Below are 17152 nucleotides of genomic sequence, written 5' to 3' on the forward strand. Positions count from 1 at the left end.
CTGTAACAGGAGACCATCCCAGATGTGGGTGGACTCCTGCTCTGGCTCAGGTTAAAGTCACCACCCATGGCTCTCCTTGCCTCTGAATCCAGCAGCATGCTTGAAAAACATGGTTGCAAAAATGCTGGAGCAGAGCACTCGGGGATCTCCAGAGCACTCAGTTTCTCAGGCTGGATGTTCAGCAAGATGTTCAGCAATGCGGGGGTGGGGGGGCAGACATCAGGGGAGTTGGTGGGAGGCATGAGATGAGCTCATTTTGCTGAGGGGGTTGCTGGGGCTCTTTCCCACTGGCAACTGGAGTCACGCTGAGATTTCATATTCAGAATCAGGGGTCCTTTGTCCCAGCAGCTTTCCGTGCAAAATGGTGTCATTTTAGGCTGTATCAGCTGACTTGCTGGCAAGTCTGTGCAGGAAGAGGGGCACGCTCCAGGTTGACAGGCAGCCGACTCCTCCAGCTACCTCTGGCGCCCTGGCCCAACATCCCTGGCCCCTCGAGGTCCTCTTCAAACTGCCTGCGGTAGAACTGCATCGCCAGCTGTTTGGTCATTGCTCTGAGTGCAAAGAAGACAGCTATGATCTCAGAAGCGAGGAAGAGGAGGAGGATCAGGTGTACGGCCGTCTCCAGGGGCAAACGGACACCGTAAAGGTCGGTCAGCATGAACAGCAGCGTGGGCAGCTCAATCAGGATGGAGAGGAGGAGGAAGCCAGCAAGTTCGGGAACCTGCAGGGGTCAAGGAAGGAGATTGACCTGGCTCAGCTTGCTTTCCACACAGCTCCATCTTTTGGGTACTTTTGTTGCCAGGCTGAAAGGGGGGAGTTGGGCCACCTACGCTGCACTGGGCCTCCTGGAAGGAACACGGGTTAGAAGTGGAATAGATGAATGTGCAACCAACACTTTGATGCTCTGCTTAGGTGGAATCTGGTTTGGCTCTAAATATTGGACAGCTGGTACTGAGTCATAGTTGCTTGTCAATATATAGGGACATTAGATTTTATTTATGTTAGGAAAATTTTGCCCCGCTTTTCCCTTGCCAAAGCAAACACCCAAGGCGGCTAACAAAATGTGCATAGCAAATATAAGCATATAAGAAGGTTGGCAGCTGATAAGCTACTTAGGCATTTACTAAACTTGGACCAACAAGTTCAGCAGGCCCCCAAACACTGAGATCACATTCAGGCTGAAAAGTCCATTTTGAAAGAGGCAATGGTGGAGGAACTGGATGCCTGCGGGAGGGTGGGATGCAGTGGGACAGGCTTGAATTCTGCAAGTGCTGGGGGGGACGACGTTTTCAGTAGGGCTCAGAGACAAAAACCTGATGTTTCCATTCCAGTGTTTCCACTGTTTCAGTAGAGCATCTCACACATGAGGTGCATGCAAAGCTTGGCTGCCACGTCACTCCCCATCCCAGGCCCACACAGGCCTTGTGTGGACTCTCTCCCCTCTTTCCAGGCAGCCTTTCCCGCTTCTCGCAGGGAGGGAGGGAGCCTCTCACCTTTTCTTGCAAGTTTCCAATGTATCCCAGATACAGGCGCAGACTCTCCACCAGAATGAGCGTCAGGTATGCAGCAACCAGCAGAAATTGGTAGCAGTAGTAGTAGGCAGTAGTGGGCAGTAGGCTGTACTGCAGGGGGGAAAGGCCGTTGAGAGAAGTGAGCAATGGCTTCATTTTGCCGAAACAGCACAGTAGCTCCCAACACGAGCTCCCTGCCTCCCCCTGCCAATCCATCATGCTCAGGCCTGCTTCATTCAGCCAAATCATCCTGCTAAATCACATTTGAAGCCGACTCCTTAAGGGCCTTTGGAGCGGACCTTTTTCAGGTGCTGCCAGTACCTGAAGTCTGCGAGGCAGGGCCTTTTGTGCAGTGGCCCCACAATCGTGGCGCTCCCCCTTGCGCTGAGGCTGGCCCCACCACCATGGGATTCTGACGAGGGCAGACTACTCTTGTTCTGACTTTGCTGTGACACTGAAATGCAAGGGTGTGAAACTCATTTCACATAGTGGCCCAAACAGCATTCACAGCACCTGCTGGGTGCAAGAAGTGATGTAATTCAGCAGAGACTGGCCAGGAAAAGGCACTTCGTTCTCACGTGGCGACTCATGAGCTGAAAATGTTCATAATTTCAAGCTCTGAGAGAGCCCAACAGTCAGACTAGGAGAGCCCAATTATAACAGGGGCCAGAGAAAGTCCTGGGGGCCACATCCAACCCACTGCTATTGCTTCCATTGATGGCTTTGATTCCCTTTCGGCTGCAGTTTTGTTTTGGGGCTTGGATTGATTGGTTTTTGTTTTTATTGGTTATTTTGCTTTTTAACAAGTTCTTAAATGTTGTGAGCTGCCCTGAGCACTGTCTGGTTTATAGGGGAAAGGCAGGGAAGTGCTGCTTAACAATAACATTAAAGAATAAGTTAGAAAGTGGGCAGGAGGTCTGGTCTAGAGGGTAGAGCCTCCGTTTGCCTGAAGATAACATCCTGCAGGTCGCCAGTTCGAGGCCACCTTGAAGCAGCTGACAAGCTGAGCAGAGTTATTCCATCTGCTCTGAGCGTGGGAGGATGGAGGCCAGAATGTGCGACCAGATCAAGAAAGAAACATCTGAATTGTTGTGGTTCTTGAAAGATAGGACCTTCTTTCAATTATAAAAATCCCTACGGGGATTTAAATAGGCTGCCCATGTAAACCGCCTTGAATAAAGTCTAAGGAGAAATCTGATGACCAAGAAAGGCGGTATAGAAATACGTGTGAAAAAAAAAAAGTTGAGTCAGGCCAGCATTGGATGCTTCGTCCACCCAGGCAGAGCAGCCCTGGGAACGTGGAGGAAGCAGCAGGGTCTGTGTCCAGACTAGAAGTGGCAACTCAAGTTGCTCGACAGCCAAGGAAGTGGTAGAATTTCCTTGCTTGGGCTTTCCATTGTGGAGACTGGAGCAGGGATTTTGGGTCACCAGTCCAGGCGTCCAGCAAATTGTCGACACTCAAACGAGGCACTGCTTTTGTCCGACTCCAGCAGCAGCAGCGGCTTCTGCCCCTGAGAACTTCTTCCTCTCATTTGCCATTAACAGCCAAGATTTTAATGAGTTTTGGAAAAAAAAAAAAAGATCTTGTACACATTAGTGGGATGGAAATTTTTTTTTTTCAAGCGCAATTAAACTCTTGGTTGTCAGGCATTGAAGGCAAAATAAACCCCCTCTCTAAAAAAAAGCCTGAAAGAGGCAAGGCTGCCCTTAGGCACTGCAGGGCCAAATTGGAAACACGCACAGCCAAGATCTGTAGACTCTTGGAGAAATAATAAAAATTAATTATAGACTGTATATCTCTACAGTAGAATGGAAAGCAATCAAAATGTGCACTCACAAAGTGCATGGTGGGTTTGTGGACCAAATGGCTCTAAACATAAGAACATAGGAAGAGCCCCACTGGATCAGGCCAAAGACCCATCTAGTATCTCACCGTGGCCCACCAGATGCATCAGGGAGCACACAAGACAACAAGAGACCTGCATCTGTTGCAACTCCCTTGCATCTGGCATTCTAAGGGAGCCTCCTTCTAAAACCAGGAGGTTGCACACACCCATCAAGGCCTGCGATGGACTTTTCCTCCATCTATAATCCCCTTTACAAGGCATCATAAAGGACCCCCCCCCCCCCAAGAAGGCAGCCAGCACCAGCCTCCAAGGAAAACAGGCCCTTGCGGAGCTGCTCTACCTTGAGTTCCAGCATGACCCCCTCCGACAGGCACCAGAAGGGGAGGAAGAAGGTGTGGAAGTAGAGCATCATCTGCAGGGGCAGGCTGGAGAGCTGTTTGTGTCCTGGGCAGAAAAGGAATGAAAAGGGGGGGGGGCAAAGTGACACTTAAGAAGCACCTTGGAGAGAAAAAGGTGTGCCCTGAAGAGAGCGCAGGATTTCTGCTGCACTCCTTTTCCAGGCACCTTCCCCAGAATGGACCAAGGTGGATTCCCCAGCAGACCAGTGAGACACCAGCCAATGGTCCCCAGAATGGACCAAGGTGGGTTCCCCAGCAGACCAGTGAGACACCAGCCAATGGTCCCCAGAATGGACCAAGGTGGATTCCCCAGCAGACCAGTGAGACACCAGCCAATGGTCCCCAGAATGGACCAAGGTGGATTCCCCAGCAGACCAGTGAGACACCAGCCAATGGTCCCCAGAATGGACCAAGGTGGGTTCCCCAGCAGACCAGTGAGACACCAGCCAATGGTCCCCAGAATGGACCAAGGTGGGTTCCCCAGCAGACCAGTGAGACACCAGCCAATGGTCCCCAGAATGGACCAAGGTGGGTTCCCCAGCAGACCAGTGAGACACCAGCCAATGGTCCCCAGAATGGACCAAGGTGGGTTCCCCAGCAGACCAGTGAGACACCAGCCAATGGTCCCCAGAATGGACCAAGGTGGGTTCCCCAGCAGACCAGTGAGACACTGCTGGACAGACCTGTTCGCAGCAGTGGGGCTCCTGCAGGGGGATGGTGTGTGGGGGAGGCAGGCCTGTCTCGCCCACCCCCCAACAAGGCAGCTGCCGCAGGTGGTGTGTTGGCATCACAGCCTTGCCTCCTGCTGCCAGCAGAGTGCCCCCTGCACTCCCGAGAGATGAAAATGAGACAGCAGAGCAGCCCAGGAAACAGGAGAGGAGCTTGCTGGGCTCCTCAGAAAGGCTGCAGCTTCCTCCACTTGCCCCCTCCCCTTGGCCTGATCACATCCTTTTTGAATTTGGGGGGGGAGAGACAGCAGGTTGCTGCGCGGCTACTGCTGAAGAGAGGCTGGCAGGGGAGGCCGCAGTGGCACCTTGGCCATGCTTCAAGGTCTCCGCACCAGGGGGACGTCACTCGGAGACCCTAAAGCAGAGGGGCTGTTGGGCTCTCTGAATGGAGTCACTAAACACCAGAAAACTGAGGGTAAGGGAGGTAGCCGGGAGACTCTGGCAACTTGGTGGCAAGGGAAGGAAGACAATGTGTCCGGCACGGATTTTGACCTGGGAGAAAAGTCGAAGGACCGGCCAGCCCCAGGCCCTATTTTCTTTGGCAATGTGTCACTTGTAACCCCCCCTTCTTTCCTCAGCAGAACACAGGGTGACGCACACGGTTCTCTTACCCACCCCACAACGGCCCTGCAAGGCAGGTGAGTTTGAGAGACCACGACCAGACCAAGGTCATTCGGTAAGCTCAGTGGCAGAGCAAGTGGGGTGAACTGGGCCTGGTCTGACCTGCTCCCCACAGGAGAAGTTATCTCCTCGTAGGCCAAGTCCCTAATTGCCCTACCTGGGTTGCACTGCTGGGCCACTCCGCAGTCCCTGGTCTTGTTGTTGATGAAGAGGGAGCCGCTGAACGTGGTGAGGCCCTTCCGGAGGTTGGGGGGCAGAGGTGTCTGCAGCTCCATCGCAGCCACCACAGGGTCTAGCCGACCCCCCCCCCCGCTTGACCTGAATCGGGCAGCATTGGAAAGACGCTTTCTGCTAATTGCATTACCCGGCTCAGCTGTGTGGCTGGGGATTAATCCTGTTGTGCTCAGACTCAAGTTCAACAAGGAGAAAAATCTGTCCTCAGCAAGGTTGCCACCTTTCGCACTCCTGTGCATCAGCATAGCTTGCGAGACAAAGCGGGCCAACTGCTTGCCAGTCTTTGCTCTGGCGCTTGATGTGTGGAGATGAGCATCTCATGTGTGCCTCCATGTAAAGCGTCACCAGCTGATTTTGCCCAACCATGTGGGGGTTGAAGGCAAGGTCCTTTTCTCCGGTCAGTTGGCCACCACACATGCTGCTCGTCAAGAGGTACAAGAACATAAGAGGGGCTCTGCCAGCCAGATGTGAAGGTCTGCTCTTGCTCCTGTCCCCTCCCCCAAGTAGCTGAGCCATAGAGGTACCCCTCTGCTGACCAGTTACCACAGCCGGATATCTTGCCCGCCGTGGACGTGGCCAAATGTCTTGTCGTGCATGTGTTTATTTTATTTCTCACATTTTTCAATCTCGCCCTTCCACCAAGGAGCTCAGAGTGGCATACATGGCTTCTCTCCTCCATCTGTCCTCACTACAGCAAACCTGTGAGGCTGAGACATAGTGAAGCTTTGTGACTGAGCTGGGATTTGAACCTGGATGTCCCAGGTCCGACTCCAGAACCACAACACCATCCTGGCTCTTTATTCCAGTGCTCCAAGTACAGTAGTGGCAAGAGGGCCCCCTTCTCATTTTGTGATGTTCTGTTTTTGCAAGGGGGGGGGTGGCTGTGATGCAAAGGCAACACTAGGGTTTGCATTGCCCAAGGCAAGAGCCCATTGCATCACCCCCATGATGGACCTCCTCCCAGACCAGACCAGACAGAATAAATCACAATCTCAGATGCACAACCTTGGTGTCACTCCCATTAACTTTATCTGAATAGACATATTTGAATTTGTCACCCAACAAATCAGTCACCAACTTGATGACACTCGCACCAACTGAATAAGGTCCCAATCCGATCCAACTTTCCAGCTCCGATGCAACAAACATTCCCTTACCTTGAGGAGGCCTCCATGACTGCCCCTCCATTGCAGGATGCCGCTCACACCCCGTTGACCCAGTTGCATCAATGCTGGCAAGTTTGACAGGATTGGGCCCCAAGAGTTCTAGTATTAGCTCTGAGTCATGGAAATGAGAGCTGACTCGTAACATCTGATTGGTTCCCTGTTGTGCATTATATCACCTCATTGGCTCTCAGAACAATCAGTCTCATTAGTCGATGTTGAGTTAAGAAGATCCACTTTTTGTGACATGACTTGTGTTTTCCTTTTATTGATATTTGGGCATAGCTTTTGATAGAACACAGATATTTAAACGGGGTTTGTTTCACTGCATTCTGCATGAAATTACACATTGAATGATATATAACATGATGGTACTATTCAAAAAAACTAAGACTTCACCATTTTGGCGAGGAGTGGTGTCACCCTCCCCAGAATGTGTTACCCAATGCGGCCTGCACCCCCCACACCCCATAGTGACACTACTGCTGTGATATGGCCAAATTCCACCTGGTTCTCATCCCGGCTTGTGAATAAGGCTCATCCTGGCCCTTTTGGCTAGTGGCCAACACCACATCCAAGGCAGTGCAGACCACAGATGTCTTGTCCCGGGGGGTGGGGGGTGGCCTTCCTTCAGCTTGGTATTTCAATCTGTCATGCAAGCAGAAACTGAGGGTGCCTGGGCAGTGGGAGGGAGCAGCTTCACCTGTTCTGTTTCTGCCCACTGTTAAAGGGAGCGGGACAGCCAAGAAAAGGCATGGCCCCACCAGTGTCTGATCGTGGCGCTCATTCCTCTGGGAGGCTCATTCCTCTGCCATTCGTCCCGGGTCTTTGTGAAGACAAAAGTTGACCCACAATTGGCTGCTCTTCTTGGAGGGGGTGATGGCATAGTGCCATAAGGGGAGCAGGGTTGGCCTTAGGAGAGCGGGTTTTTTGCGGGGGGGGGGGAGCAGATTCACAGCCAAGGTCTGGAGAATCTGAGAGATATACAGTAAATAAAATCTATTGTAGACTTTATATCTCTATAGTAGAATGGAAAGCAATCAAAACGCCACTTAAAAAGTACACTTGAGTGAATGGACCAAATGGATTGAAGCACATTTGAATATACAATTGCATACAAAACTAGATTACTCTGGGGGGGGGCCCTTAGGCGCAGGGCCCAATTGGCTTAAAGCCAGCCCTGAGAAGGGCCGGTGAAAACAATGCAGTCAGCCAGAGCATCTGCCTAGCTGTGTGGAAAGATGCATTTCACATGTACCCAAAACTTGCCGTGTCTGAACAAACACACATAAAAGGCTGCAAACGGTACTCCTGAGTCATCCTGTTAAGTTTAGCGAGTCCTCCCGGCTCCAGCTGGACTGTGTGACAGCCTGCCCTGCAAGCTTCTGCCCAGCTGACATGGCTGGGGGCTGGCCAGGCTTGGCTTGTCTGCGACCTCCTGCTCAACTGCACCACAACAGCTGCTCAACCAGACCACTGCTACACGGCCAGTTTGAAAGCCGGCAGAGCTACCTGCGGTGTGCAGGGGCAGCACACTGTTAAAAGAGAAGGATCCGGGCTGAGTTGGAAAGTTCACCCCCAGAGACAGACAGCACGGCTGTGCTGGATCCACCCTATAGGCCAGCCATTTTCAACCACTGTGCTATGGCACACTGGCGTGCTGTGAATGGTCTCCAAGTGTGCGCAGGAATTTGGGAGAGGGTTATTTATTAGTAGGGCCATTGGGGGATGTGAGCCCCCCATCAACAGTGTGGTGTGCCTTGCGAGTTATCCAAAGATGGTATGGCTTGAATATTTTAGTGCCATGAGATGAAAAAGGCTGCAAATCACTGCTCCAGGCTTTGCATTTGCAAAACGTAGGCCTTTGCTTGCATGTAGGAAATCATGCAGCTTGATGGGGACAACTGCAGTGGTCACAGGTGTCCAGCCGAGGTTGAGGTAGGGAGGAAAAGGGGCTGGGCCAGGTGAGGTTCAGTTTCTGGAAGAGACAGGAGCTCAGTGGTGGAGCTCGCCTTACGCATGCAGAGGTGGCCAGTTCAGTCTCCCCTCCCTCTAAGCAGGGCTGGCAAAGACACCCTCCCCAGCCAGATGGCATTGCCTGAGCGAGGAGCAGGTGCAGAGATAGACCTGGTGGATGTTCCTCACCTCTCTCCTCCTCCTGGGCTGCCCAACAGGAGTCAGGCGTCCAGGCAGGGCTGACTCCTCCTTAGGAGAGCGCAACAATTCTGCGCTCAGAAAACCAAGATTTGGTGGCTGGTGCAACTGAGGCAGACTGGACATGCTGGGGGAGATGATGCCTCTCGCTCTGCAGATTCTAGTTAGGGTAGTGACAGGAGGGGCAACGATGTCCCTCCGGGATCAGTCCAAGACCAACGATCCTCCGGGATCAGTCCAAGACCTCTCGGAGCCTGACGCAGCATGTTGTCCTCCACTCACTCCCCACGTGCCCAAGCAATAGGCCAGCCTTGGCCTTGGCCGTCTCCTCCCACTGACGGAAGGTGACAGAATAACCAGGGTAATATGCCATTGGGGCAAAAGCTTAAAAGCCACTCTGCCAAAGGCTGTTTTCATCTAAAAGAATCATAGTTAGTCTCACAGAAAAGCTGCTTGAAAAACTCGTTTTAGAAAGCTGTTTTGCTAGTTTCACAGAAGCTGAGACCTTGGGGCCTGAGAGTCTTGCGTTGATACATTTTGGAATTTGGGAAAGGGAGTCGTATCTAAGGCAAAGATAGATAGGCTTCAGCATTGGCAGAAGTACACGACTCGCCAAGGACCTCACAATGCGGAGAAAACACATACAGTATATGCAACAATTGTAGTCATTAGAAGTAAGTTTTAGCTGCTGGCTTATCAGTTGGCAATGCTTCTTGGCAAAATAATATAGTGTCTAGCTAGCTAACCCTGCAAGAGACAAATTTAGAAGACAGGACACATTTTAATTAGATAAGCAAGAGCATCATTGAGAACCAGTCTTTCTTTGAATTGTGACTGAAATGGAGAAATGAATGTTAAAGGGGGTTGATGCAGGTTTGATTAGGAAGGTGCAGAGAGAGAGAGAGAGAGAGAGAGAGAGAGAGAGAGAGAGAGAGAGCAGTTTGCCTAGTGCATGTAATGTAAGGAAACCTGAGTAACTTGTTTGAAGGTAAATGGGAGAAGGATTTCTTAAAAAGAAAATGTGATGCAGTGGAAGTTTGGCTTGTTTTATGTTAAAATACATGAAAAATCACATTTTTTCACAAGAAGCTGGCTAAAGCCTTAGCTCAAAGAGATCACGCTTTCGCAGGTGCTAGGAAAAGAGGGAAGAGGTCACTTCTTAGCAAGGATATACACCACTATACCCTTAAGTGTACTCAAAGTAACTGGTCATAATAGTTATATAGAATTCAGACATAAAATTTTAGGGAAACTGTTAAGGGAAGTTTGAAGGACTTTGCTTAACAGAGGTTGGCAGAGGGCCCCACAGTGTTTTGCTAAAAACAGGAGAAGGAATGCAGGAGAGATAAGACAGGTGGCTCAAGCAAAGCCATCCTAAGAGTCTGAAGGGAATGTATGCCAAGAAATGGGTCTGCAGTTCTGCCAAGAGGGACAGTCCTGGATAAAATAACGTTATAGCATCTCCTGCTGGTTCTTGAAAACCTTGTAATACAATATGTTTAATTTTACCTTATTTGGAAACCTGTAACTTGAAGCTCACCTATCAAGTGTCTCTAAGGCTATCTACAGCCTGTTAAGAGTTAACCCCATCTATGATGTCAAACTTCAGCCAATGGGAAGTTCTAATCTTCAAACAAAGAACCCAGAATGTGATAAAGCGTCCGGTTAACATTGATACTGGCTCTCAATGCTTTGGACAGCAGTCCCATGAGATGCCCGTTGCTAGCAACGAAATAAAGCTTGCCAACGATCACCCTTGGCTACCGAGTCTTGCTTTTTTGGACCTCGCAACACCACTTCTGGGATTGGAAAAGGAAGAAGGCAACAGAATCAAAAAGGAAGTGTGGAGGAGGGAAGAGAGGGAGGTAAGGGTGCTCACCAGGAGGGCCCACCCTCTCTTGCATGTGCTCCCTTCTGTTCCAGGGGCATCCAGGGTGTGGGGGGGGGGGAAGAGGAGTGGACAGAGACAAGTGCCCCCACCACCACCCCGCTGCTCAAGGTGAATGCTTCAGGCTGGCCCCAGGTCCCTCCTGCCTTGACAAGCTCATTTCACCACACTCCTGGCTCCTGAGATGCCCACACACACGTTCTCCACCTGAAGGTGCATGCAAGACCAGCAGGCCCTCCTTCCACCTCGGAAGCGCCCCTTGTGCCCGCGTGCAAGGAGACATGGCACCCCCCTCCCCCACAGCCCCATTTCTCTCTGTGCACAGCTGTCCCAAGGCCCCTTCCTGGCCTATCACTGCTGACTTCCCACTGCTAAGGAAAGGAGGCCTTGAGAAGAGCCTGAAAGTTCTGGCTTTGAGGGAAGCCATGATGGGCATGGAGTGACAAGGTTCAAACGTGGCCACTTGCAGCGGCAGCCACCACCAGGTGTGTAGCTAGCAGCAGCCCACGGAAAGCTTTCCCTGTTGCACAGAGCAGCCTTCAGAGTCCTTCTGCTCCTGGCAATGGCGCTCAACACCGATCCGAAGAAAACACACACCTGAGCTGTATCACAGCCTCCTCTCTCCCGCAGCTTCAACGAGTCCAAGGAAAGCTCTCCAAAAGGACGCTGAGCTGGGCTCTGGAAGGCCACACTGAGCCCAGTGATCTCCAGAGGGATCCTTTCCCCCCTTGCTGGTCCGTGGGACTTCCACAGCACACCAATCTCAGCCCAAAAGCTCCCAGCCACAGACCTCTGGGGGACACAGGACAAGAACAGCCCAGAGAAAGGATTGGGAGTGGGGGAGATGCTGGGTTTGTCAGCCACCAAAGGGCATGTGGTACGTGTGTCTCCCAGGCCCGGGCTGCTGTCCACGGAAGTCCAGGAAATTCTGGGCGGTTAGGAGCCTTTTCCAGTGAGCCAGGACATGTCGCCGGTTCTGCAGGAAAGACAGAAGCAGCCTCAGTGCAGGAAGGTGCCCTCGACTCGCACCCAGCAGGACTCGCCTTTGGATGGAGGCAAGACATGCTTTTGATACCTCCAGTACAGCAAGGAGTTCACTGGAGGCCCCAGTTGGGTGAACAGGAACCCTGCCCGCAGTGCTCCCTCCATCAAGCCAGACTTGTCCCCATGTGGCACGCTGGGAAAGCTTGCAGGGCTCTTGGCAGCCAGGTAAGACCACCACTGGCCCAGGCCCCATCCAGGAGGACGCTGGTCCTAGAGGCCTCCTGGACAGCCACTGGGCTGGGGGCCAAATCCCTTTCGTCCACCACACTTCCAACACAGCCACTGCATTGTGGGAGAAATTGTGGGAGAAATTGTGGGAGACACAATTCCCTCCCTCCCCACAACGCCTGAGAACAACACAGCATCAGGTGCATTGTGGATAAAGGGCACCAAAAGGAGCTCCACTTCCATGGCCCCTGCAGCAGCACTAGGAAAGCTGCCACCCCTTAACCTTAGGGGGGCCTCCAAGTGTGTGTATACCCTGAGGAGTGGTCTCCAGCTCTTTTCAGTTCCCTTCAGAGTCATAACTGGGGGTGTGTGTGTGTGTGCAGTGGGCACCTTTCCAGGCTGGAAGATGTTGACCATGGCTGGAAATGGGATCTGGACTAGACCAGTGCTCTTCAACCTGTGGGTTAAGACTCCAATGGGGTTATGAAGCCTCATTTGGGGGGGGGGTTATGGCAACCTTTCGAAGCCCGTACAAGGGAGGGCTTGGATTCCATCCAGCCCTGGTGCTGCCTTCTCAAAACCTCTACAGCCTCTTCTCACAGTCTTGCCCTGGCCCTGCTCTGGCTGCAACCTCACAGGGTTACAAGAGTCAGGGGGAAATGAGGCAGGCAGGGGCATGGGGTGGGCAGGGCTGACTGGGTCCTGAGATGGGAGTAGGATTGCTGGTGGGTCCCCAGTCTCATTATTTTGAGGGCTGTGGCATGAAAAAGCTTGAAGACCGCTGGACTAGGCGGACTTCACAGTCTGGTTTGTATCCTGATCCCTCATTTGCCTGGGATAACACAGAAAATGCTAGAACGTAGTGGACGGCACTGAGCGTATAGCCAGATTCTCCCTGAGAAGCAGGTCAGCGCAGGGTGGCAATTCCAGGCAACAGACCTGTGCGGAAGCAACAGCCCGAGAGAGCAAGAGGAAGCGCCCGCTCTCTTCCACCTGACACAGGCCTCCCCCACCCAACGCACCACCTGGCTGATGTGAGCAGGGTTTGCGCTGTGTTCCAGAGGACCCTGGGCAAGGCTGAGGTGCTGGACTCTTGCCGTCACCAAACCAGGGCAGGGCAGCCATGTTCCTCCTATGGACCCCTCTGTGAACCCCCGCACCTCGTGTGGGTCATGCTGGGGGCTGTCTTCTTTTCCCACACCATCTCAGTCCCACTGCACTGGAGTCCTGGTGCGGCAGAATGGGTGCAGGAGGTCTGTGCAGCCAGCATGAGGCATCCAGGGCTGCAGCCACTGACCAAGCCCTCAGCCAATGGGTCCCTGTACAGGGCTCCGGGCCAGGCTGCCTGCCTTGGAGGTGACCAGGGGAGTGGAGGTTGCACACCTGAGATGGAACCTCTGTCTCAGGAAACCTGAGATGAAGCCTCTGCCCTCCCTTCTGGTACACTTTGGCCTCAGATTTGGCCTCTGCTCAAAGATGAAAGGGGGGGGGATTCAAAAGTCTAATCAACAAGTCCCTTGAACAGATGGGGGAGGGGGACACAATCTCCCCAGCTGCAGCTCCCGGGCTAAGAGCTGCCACGTTAACAAGCAACCACAAGCTCAAGACACAGACGAAAAGATACATACTTGCCAAAACGGATGAAGAGTCTTAAATTGCAGCATTAAAGGAGAGAGAAATAAAGAGAGAAGAGGAAGAGGATGAATATTTGCCATCGACCAAGTTGCTCTCCTGTGAGAATGCCAGCGTGGGGCTGTGCAGCCCTCCTCAGGGTTCTGGGTCCTCCAAGTGACAGCGAGCAAACTCAGCTCTCTCGTTTCAGAGGCTCAAAATCATGAGGCCTAGGAGCATGACTTCAAAAAAAGAAAGCTGGGGTTCCACCATGCCCTTGGCCACCCCTGTTCATGTAAAGGCAGCTTGTGCAGGAGAACTTCCTGCTGGGACACGTTTTACGGAGCAGATCTGACCACCTCTCTCTATCTGAGATCCTTAATCCTGGCATCCAGAATTTGTCACCTGGCCTGACCTCATGGTAGTGCCTACTTGGAGAAAATGAACAGCAGACAAAATGGCTGAGGCAAAGGAGGGCGTCGTGGGAGATGGGTGACCAAGGTGCCGTGGGTGACAGCACAGATATGTACGCCCCCCCCCAATTATTTCTGGTGAAATCTTTCTAAGCAGGGTTGTCGTTTTATTTTTCCTGGCAGTTTGGAAACTTTTCCCGCAACTGCACCCACCGGCTGGGACAAGCGCCACCTGCCCCACAGCTGTGGGTCACCAAAGAACTCTGCCAGAAAATGAAATGGACTGCCTGACTTTTGAGTCTGTACCTGCAGCATTAAGGATTGGAAGCCGCCATTTAAAAAAGACACCAGGATTTGCAGGGTGCTGCGTTCCTCACCCCGCCTGGTGCTTGAGAAGTGAGATTACGGACAGGCAGCCCTGTCTAGACCCCCCCCTTCCTTATGGGAAACAACACAGCAAACAGAAACACACACACACAGCCTGACACCACGGGAACCCTCCACCCCAGCACTTACTCTACATCGCGCTTCCGGATCGCCCTCCCAGCTCCCATGACTTCGGCCACCTTCGAGACAATCGGGTCCGAGTTCATGCTTGCCACAGCAACCACCTCCTCGTTCCTGCAATGAAAGAGGTCAGGATTTGGAGGGGTAGCCAGGGAGTGGCCTCTCCAGGGAGGCAGAAAACCTGATGGACCGGGGGGGGGGGGCAGGATGGGATGACTTGTCTCCTCTTTGCCTCTGGAAGTTTCAGAGAAGCAGAGATGCTCTGAGAACCCCCGTCTCTGTCAGTGAGTCTTGCAGGCCTTGGGGGACCCCTGAGTCATTCCCCTTTTCCTGTTGCATTGAGCCTGAAGGACAGGAATGGGAATGCATAAAATGAGACATCTCTTGGGGACCCTCCTAGATGGCAGAGCAAGACACAGGTGTTCGCTGGTGCACTTGTGCCAGTATGCCTTTCCTGACCTACTGAGATGGGTTTTTTTGAAGGCTTCCAGGAAACACTCCCTATATCCGTTCATCTGCTAAGGAAGCCGAGGACGCATGCCATGGAGGAGTAGTGCACTGTGCAGGCGCTCTTGCTTTACGAGACTCAAAACAGCCACTACCCCCTTTCCTGCCACTTGCACGTGGCAAAAACAGAGACCACCCTCACTGCAAGGGAAGGCAGGTTGCCTTTTAGGGAGGTTCCTCAGTCAGGGTTCCCCAGAACAGTGTGAAGTACATGTGCCTCATTTAGCAACCTTCCAACCAACAACCAGGTCCTCGAAGACAGTGTCTTTCAACCTTGGGATTGGGACCTCTATGGGGGTCACAAAGCCTCAACTGTGGGGTTGTGGCAACTTAACGGGAATGAAAAAGGTTGAAGACCCCTGGGCTAGTGCACGACCAGGTCAAGGGGGAGGCATCTGGTGTCCTCCTCCAGGTACCAGGAGATGGTGTCCCAGTCGTGTTCGGGTTCTTAGCAATGCTGCTAAAATAGCTTTCACTAGTGCCAGGCTTCAGGGTCACTTTTTCTGCTCTCTAATATTTGGTTGTCGTGAGGAATGTTGGAGGGTATTACGGGGGTGGAGGGTGGGCAGTGATGGGGTGGGTGAGTGGGTAGGATCCTGGGAGGGGATGGGATCCACAGTGGAGTCCCCAGTCTGCCTGCCTCTCTGTCTATTTATTTATTTATTGACAGCTAGTCACTTTCATTCAATTACGTGCTACAGATGCGATTGAAACTATACCACATTTAGCCACTAGATGGTGTTGGATGTTCACGTAACAACCTAGATCAGAGACATATTCCCATTAGGCAGGGGACACCTGTACTCAAAGAGTCCAGTGCAAAACCCGAACCCTTTCTCTACTGTGGATGTTTCTGCCTTCATACACGCTGGCTTTGGACAGCCACACAATGGTCTGAAGAACTGTCATGCACACCCAGATCTTCCTTTTAAACGCTCAATCTGAAAGCACTCCTTTTTCTTTTAAACTGCACCATCTGGGTACTTACTCCCTCTGCCTAAAAGCTGCATGAAGTCCCCAGCAGGAGGCTTTGCTTCAAGAGACACTGACCACTCATTTTAGAGCCCAGTCCTAAAAGAGAAGCCTGGTTTTGGGGGGAATTCTGAACTGAGATTCCCAAGATTCCTGTTTATATCATAGAATCATAGAGTTGGGAGGGACACAAAAGCTCAACTCCCTTCCTATAGGAAATCCTCCTAGAGCATCTCCAGCCTCTGCTTGAAGATCTCCAGTGAGGGAGAATCCACAACCTCCCTTGGCAATCTGTTCCACTGCCGAACTGCCCTGACTGTCAAGAACTCTTCCCTGATGTCCAGCCAAAATCTCCTCTCTCGCAGTTTGTACCCACTGAATCTAGTTCTGCTCTCAGAGGCAGTTGTGGACAAATGTGGTCCTTCTTCCATAGGAGAGCCCTTCAGGTATTTGAAGAGAGCTCTCATATCCCCTCTTCACCTTCTCTTCTCCAGGTTGAACATGGCTGAACATGCATACTTGGCTGAACATGCCAAGTTCCCTCAGACTTTCCTCATAGGGCTTGTCCTCCAGCCCTCTCTGATCATCCTCATCGCTCTTCTCTAAACTCAGTCCAGTTTGGCTGCAGCAAGGTTCCCAGATTTGGACACAATATACCAGGTGAGCTCTGATCAACACGGAGTAAAATAGAACCACAACTTCTCATGACTTGGAAGCTACATTTCTACTAATGCAGGCTAAAATTGTGTTAACCTTCTTTGCAGCCAGTACCAATTTCAAAGTCCTACTTGTGCCCCCCCGCCAAGTCTAGTGCATAAGATACCCTTTGCAGATGCAAGCTCCAGGCCAGCCTTGATGCTGTCATGTCTCCACGAGGAGAAGTAGTAGTAGTAGTAACAACTACTAGTAGTAGTAACTTTACTGTCATTGTGCTACAGCACAATGAAATGTATGCACCTTTGAGATCCAAGCATAAATATATACAACAATTCCAACAATCACACTTTACACACTCACCCACACATTCTATATGACATGCATCATAATATAAAAACAGTATAACAGACCATAATGCCCAGGAGCAGGGTAACAATTATATCGCCTTATTCAACGTAATTATGGCTGCAGGATAAAAACTGTTCAGGAGTCGTGTGGTGCTGCTTGAATAGTTCTGTATCGTCTACCCGAAGGAAACAGTTCAAAGCACTTATGAGCCGGATGGAAGGGGTCTTTCACAATACTATGTGACTTCTGCAGACAGCGAGATGTATAGACGTAAGGTACACTTACTTGGTGTAGAAAGCCACAAACTTCAGCTCATCCAAGTCTCCCTGAATGATCACGTCATCAAATCCTTCTCCGTGGCCTGAAATCATCCAAATACAA

At 51.7% G+C, this 17152-nt stretch overlaps 2 protein-coding genes across 2 annotated transcripts in view; both read right to left on the minus strand.

Moving 5' to 3' along the window:
• Positions 1 to 382: 382 nt before the first annotated feature.
• On the minus strand, positions 383 to 5380 carry LOC136634429 (transmembrane protein 17B-like). The gene is made up of 4 exons (XM_066609948.1): positions 5263 to 5380; positions 3699 to 3802; positions 1494 to 1622; positions 383 to 721 (listed from the first exon to the last, which is right to left on the minus strand). Exons 1-4 carry the CDS (start codon positions 5378 to 5380, stop codon positions 383 to 385), a joined length of 690 nt encoding a protein of 229 aa, XP_066466045.1.
• Positions 5381 to 11480: 6100 nt separating this feature from the next.
• AIFM3 (apoptosis inducing factor mitochondria associated 3) overlaps positions 11481 to 17152 on the minus strand; it is a 39473-nt gene continuing 33801 nt past the window's right edge. Inside the window, exons 17-20 of the mRNA XM_066609885.1 lie at positions 17057 to 17132; positions 14297 to 14401; positions 13385 to 13405; positions 11481 to 11520 (exon numbers count right to left, since the gene is read on the minus strand). Of these exons, the coding sequence (XP_066465982.1) occupies positions 11481 to 11520; positions 13385 to 13405; positions 14297 to 14401; positions 17057 to 17132 (242 nt within the window). The remainder of the gene's footprint in view (positions 11521 to 13384; positions 13406 to 14296; positions 14402 to 17056; positions 17133 to 17152) is intronic.

The sequence above is a fragment of the Tiliqua scincoides genome, chromosome 14 (assembly GCF_035046505.1).
Source record: "Tiliqua scincoides isolate rTilSci1 chromosome 14, rTilSci1.hap2, whole genome shotgun sequence".
NCBI lineage: Eukaryota > Metazoa > Chordata > Lepidosauria > Squamata > Scincidae > Tiliqua > Tiliqua scincoides.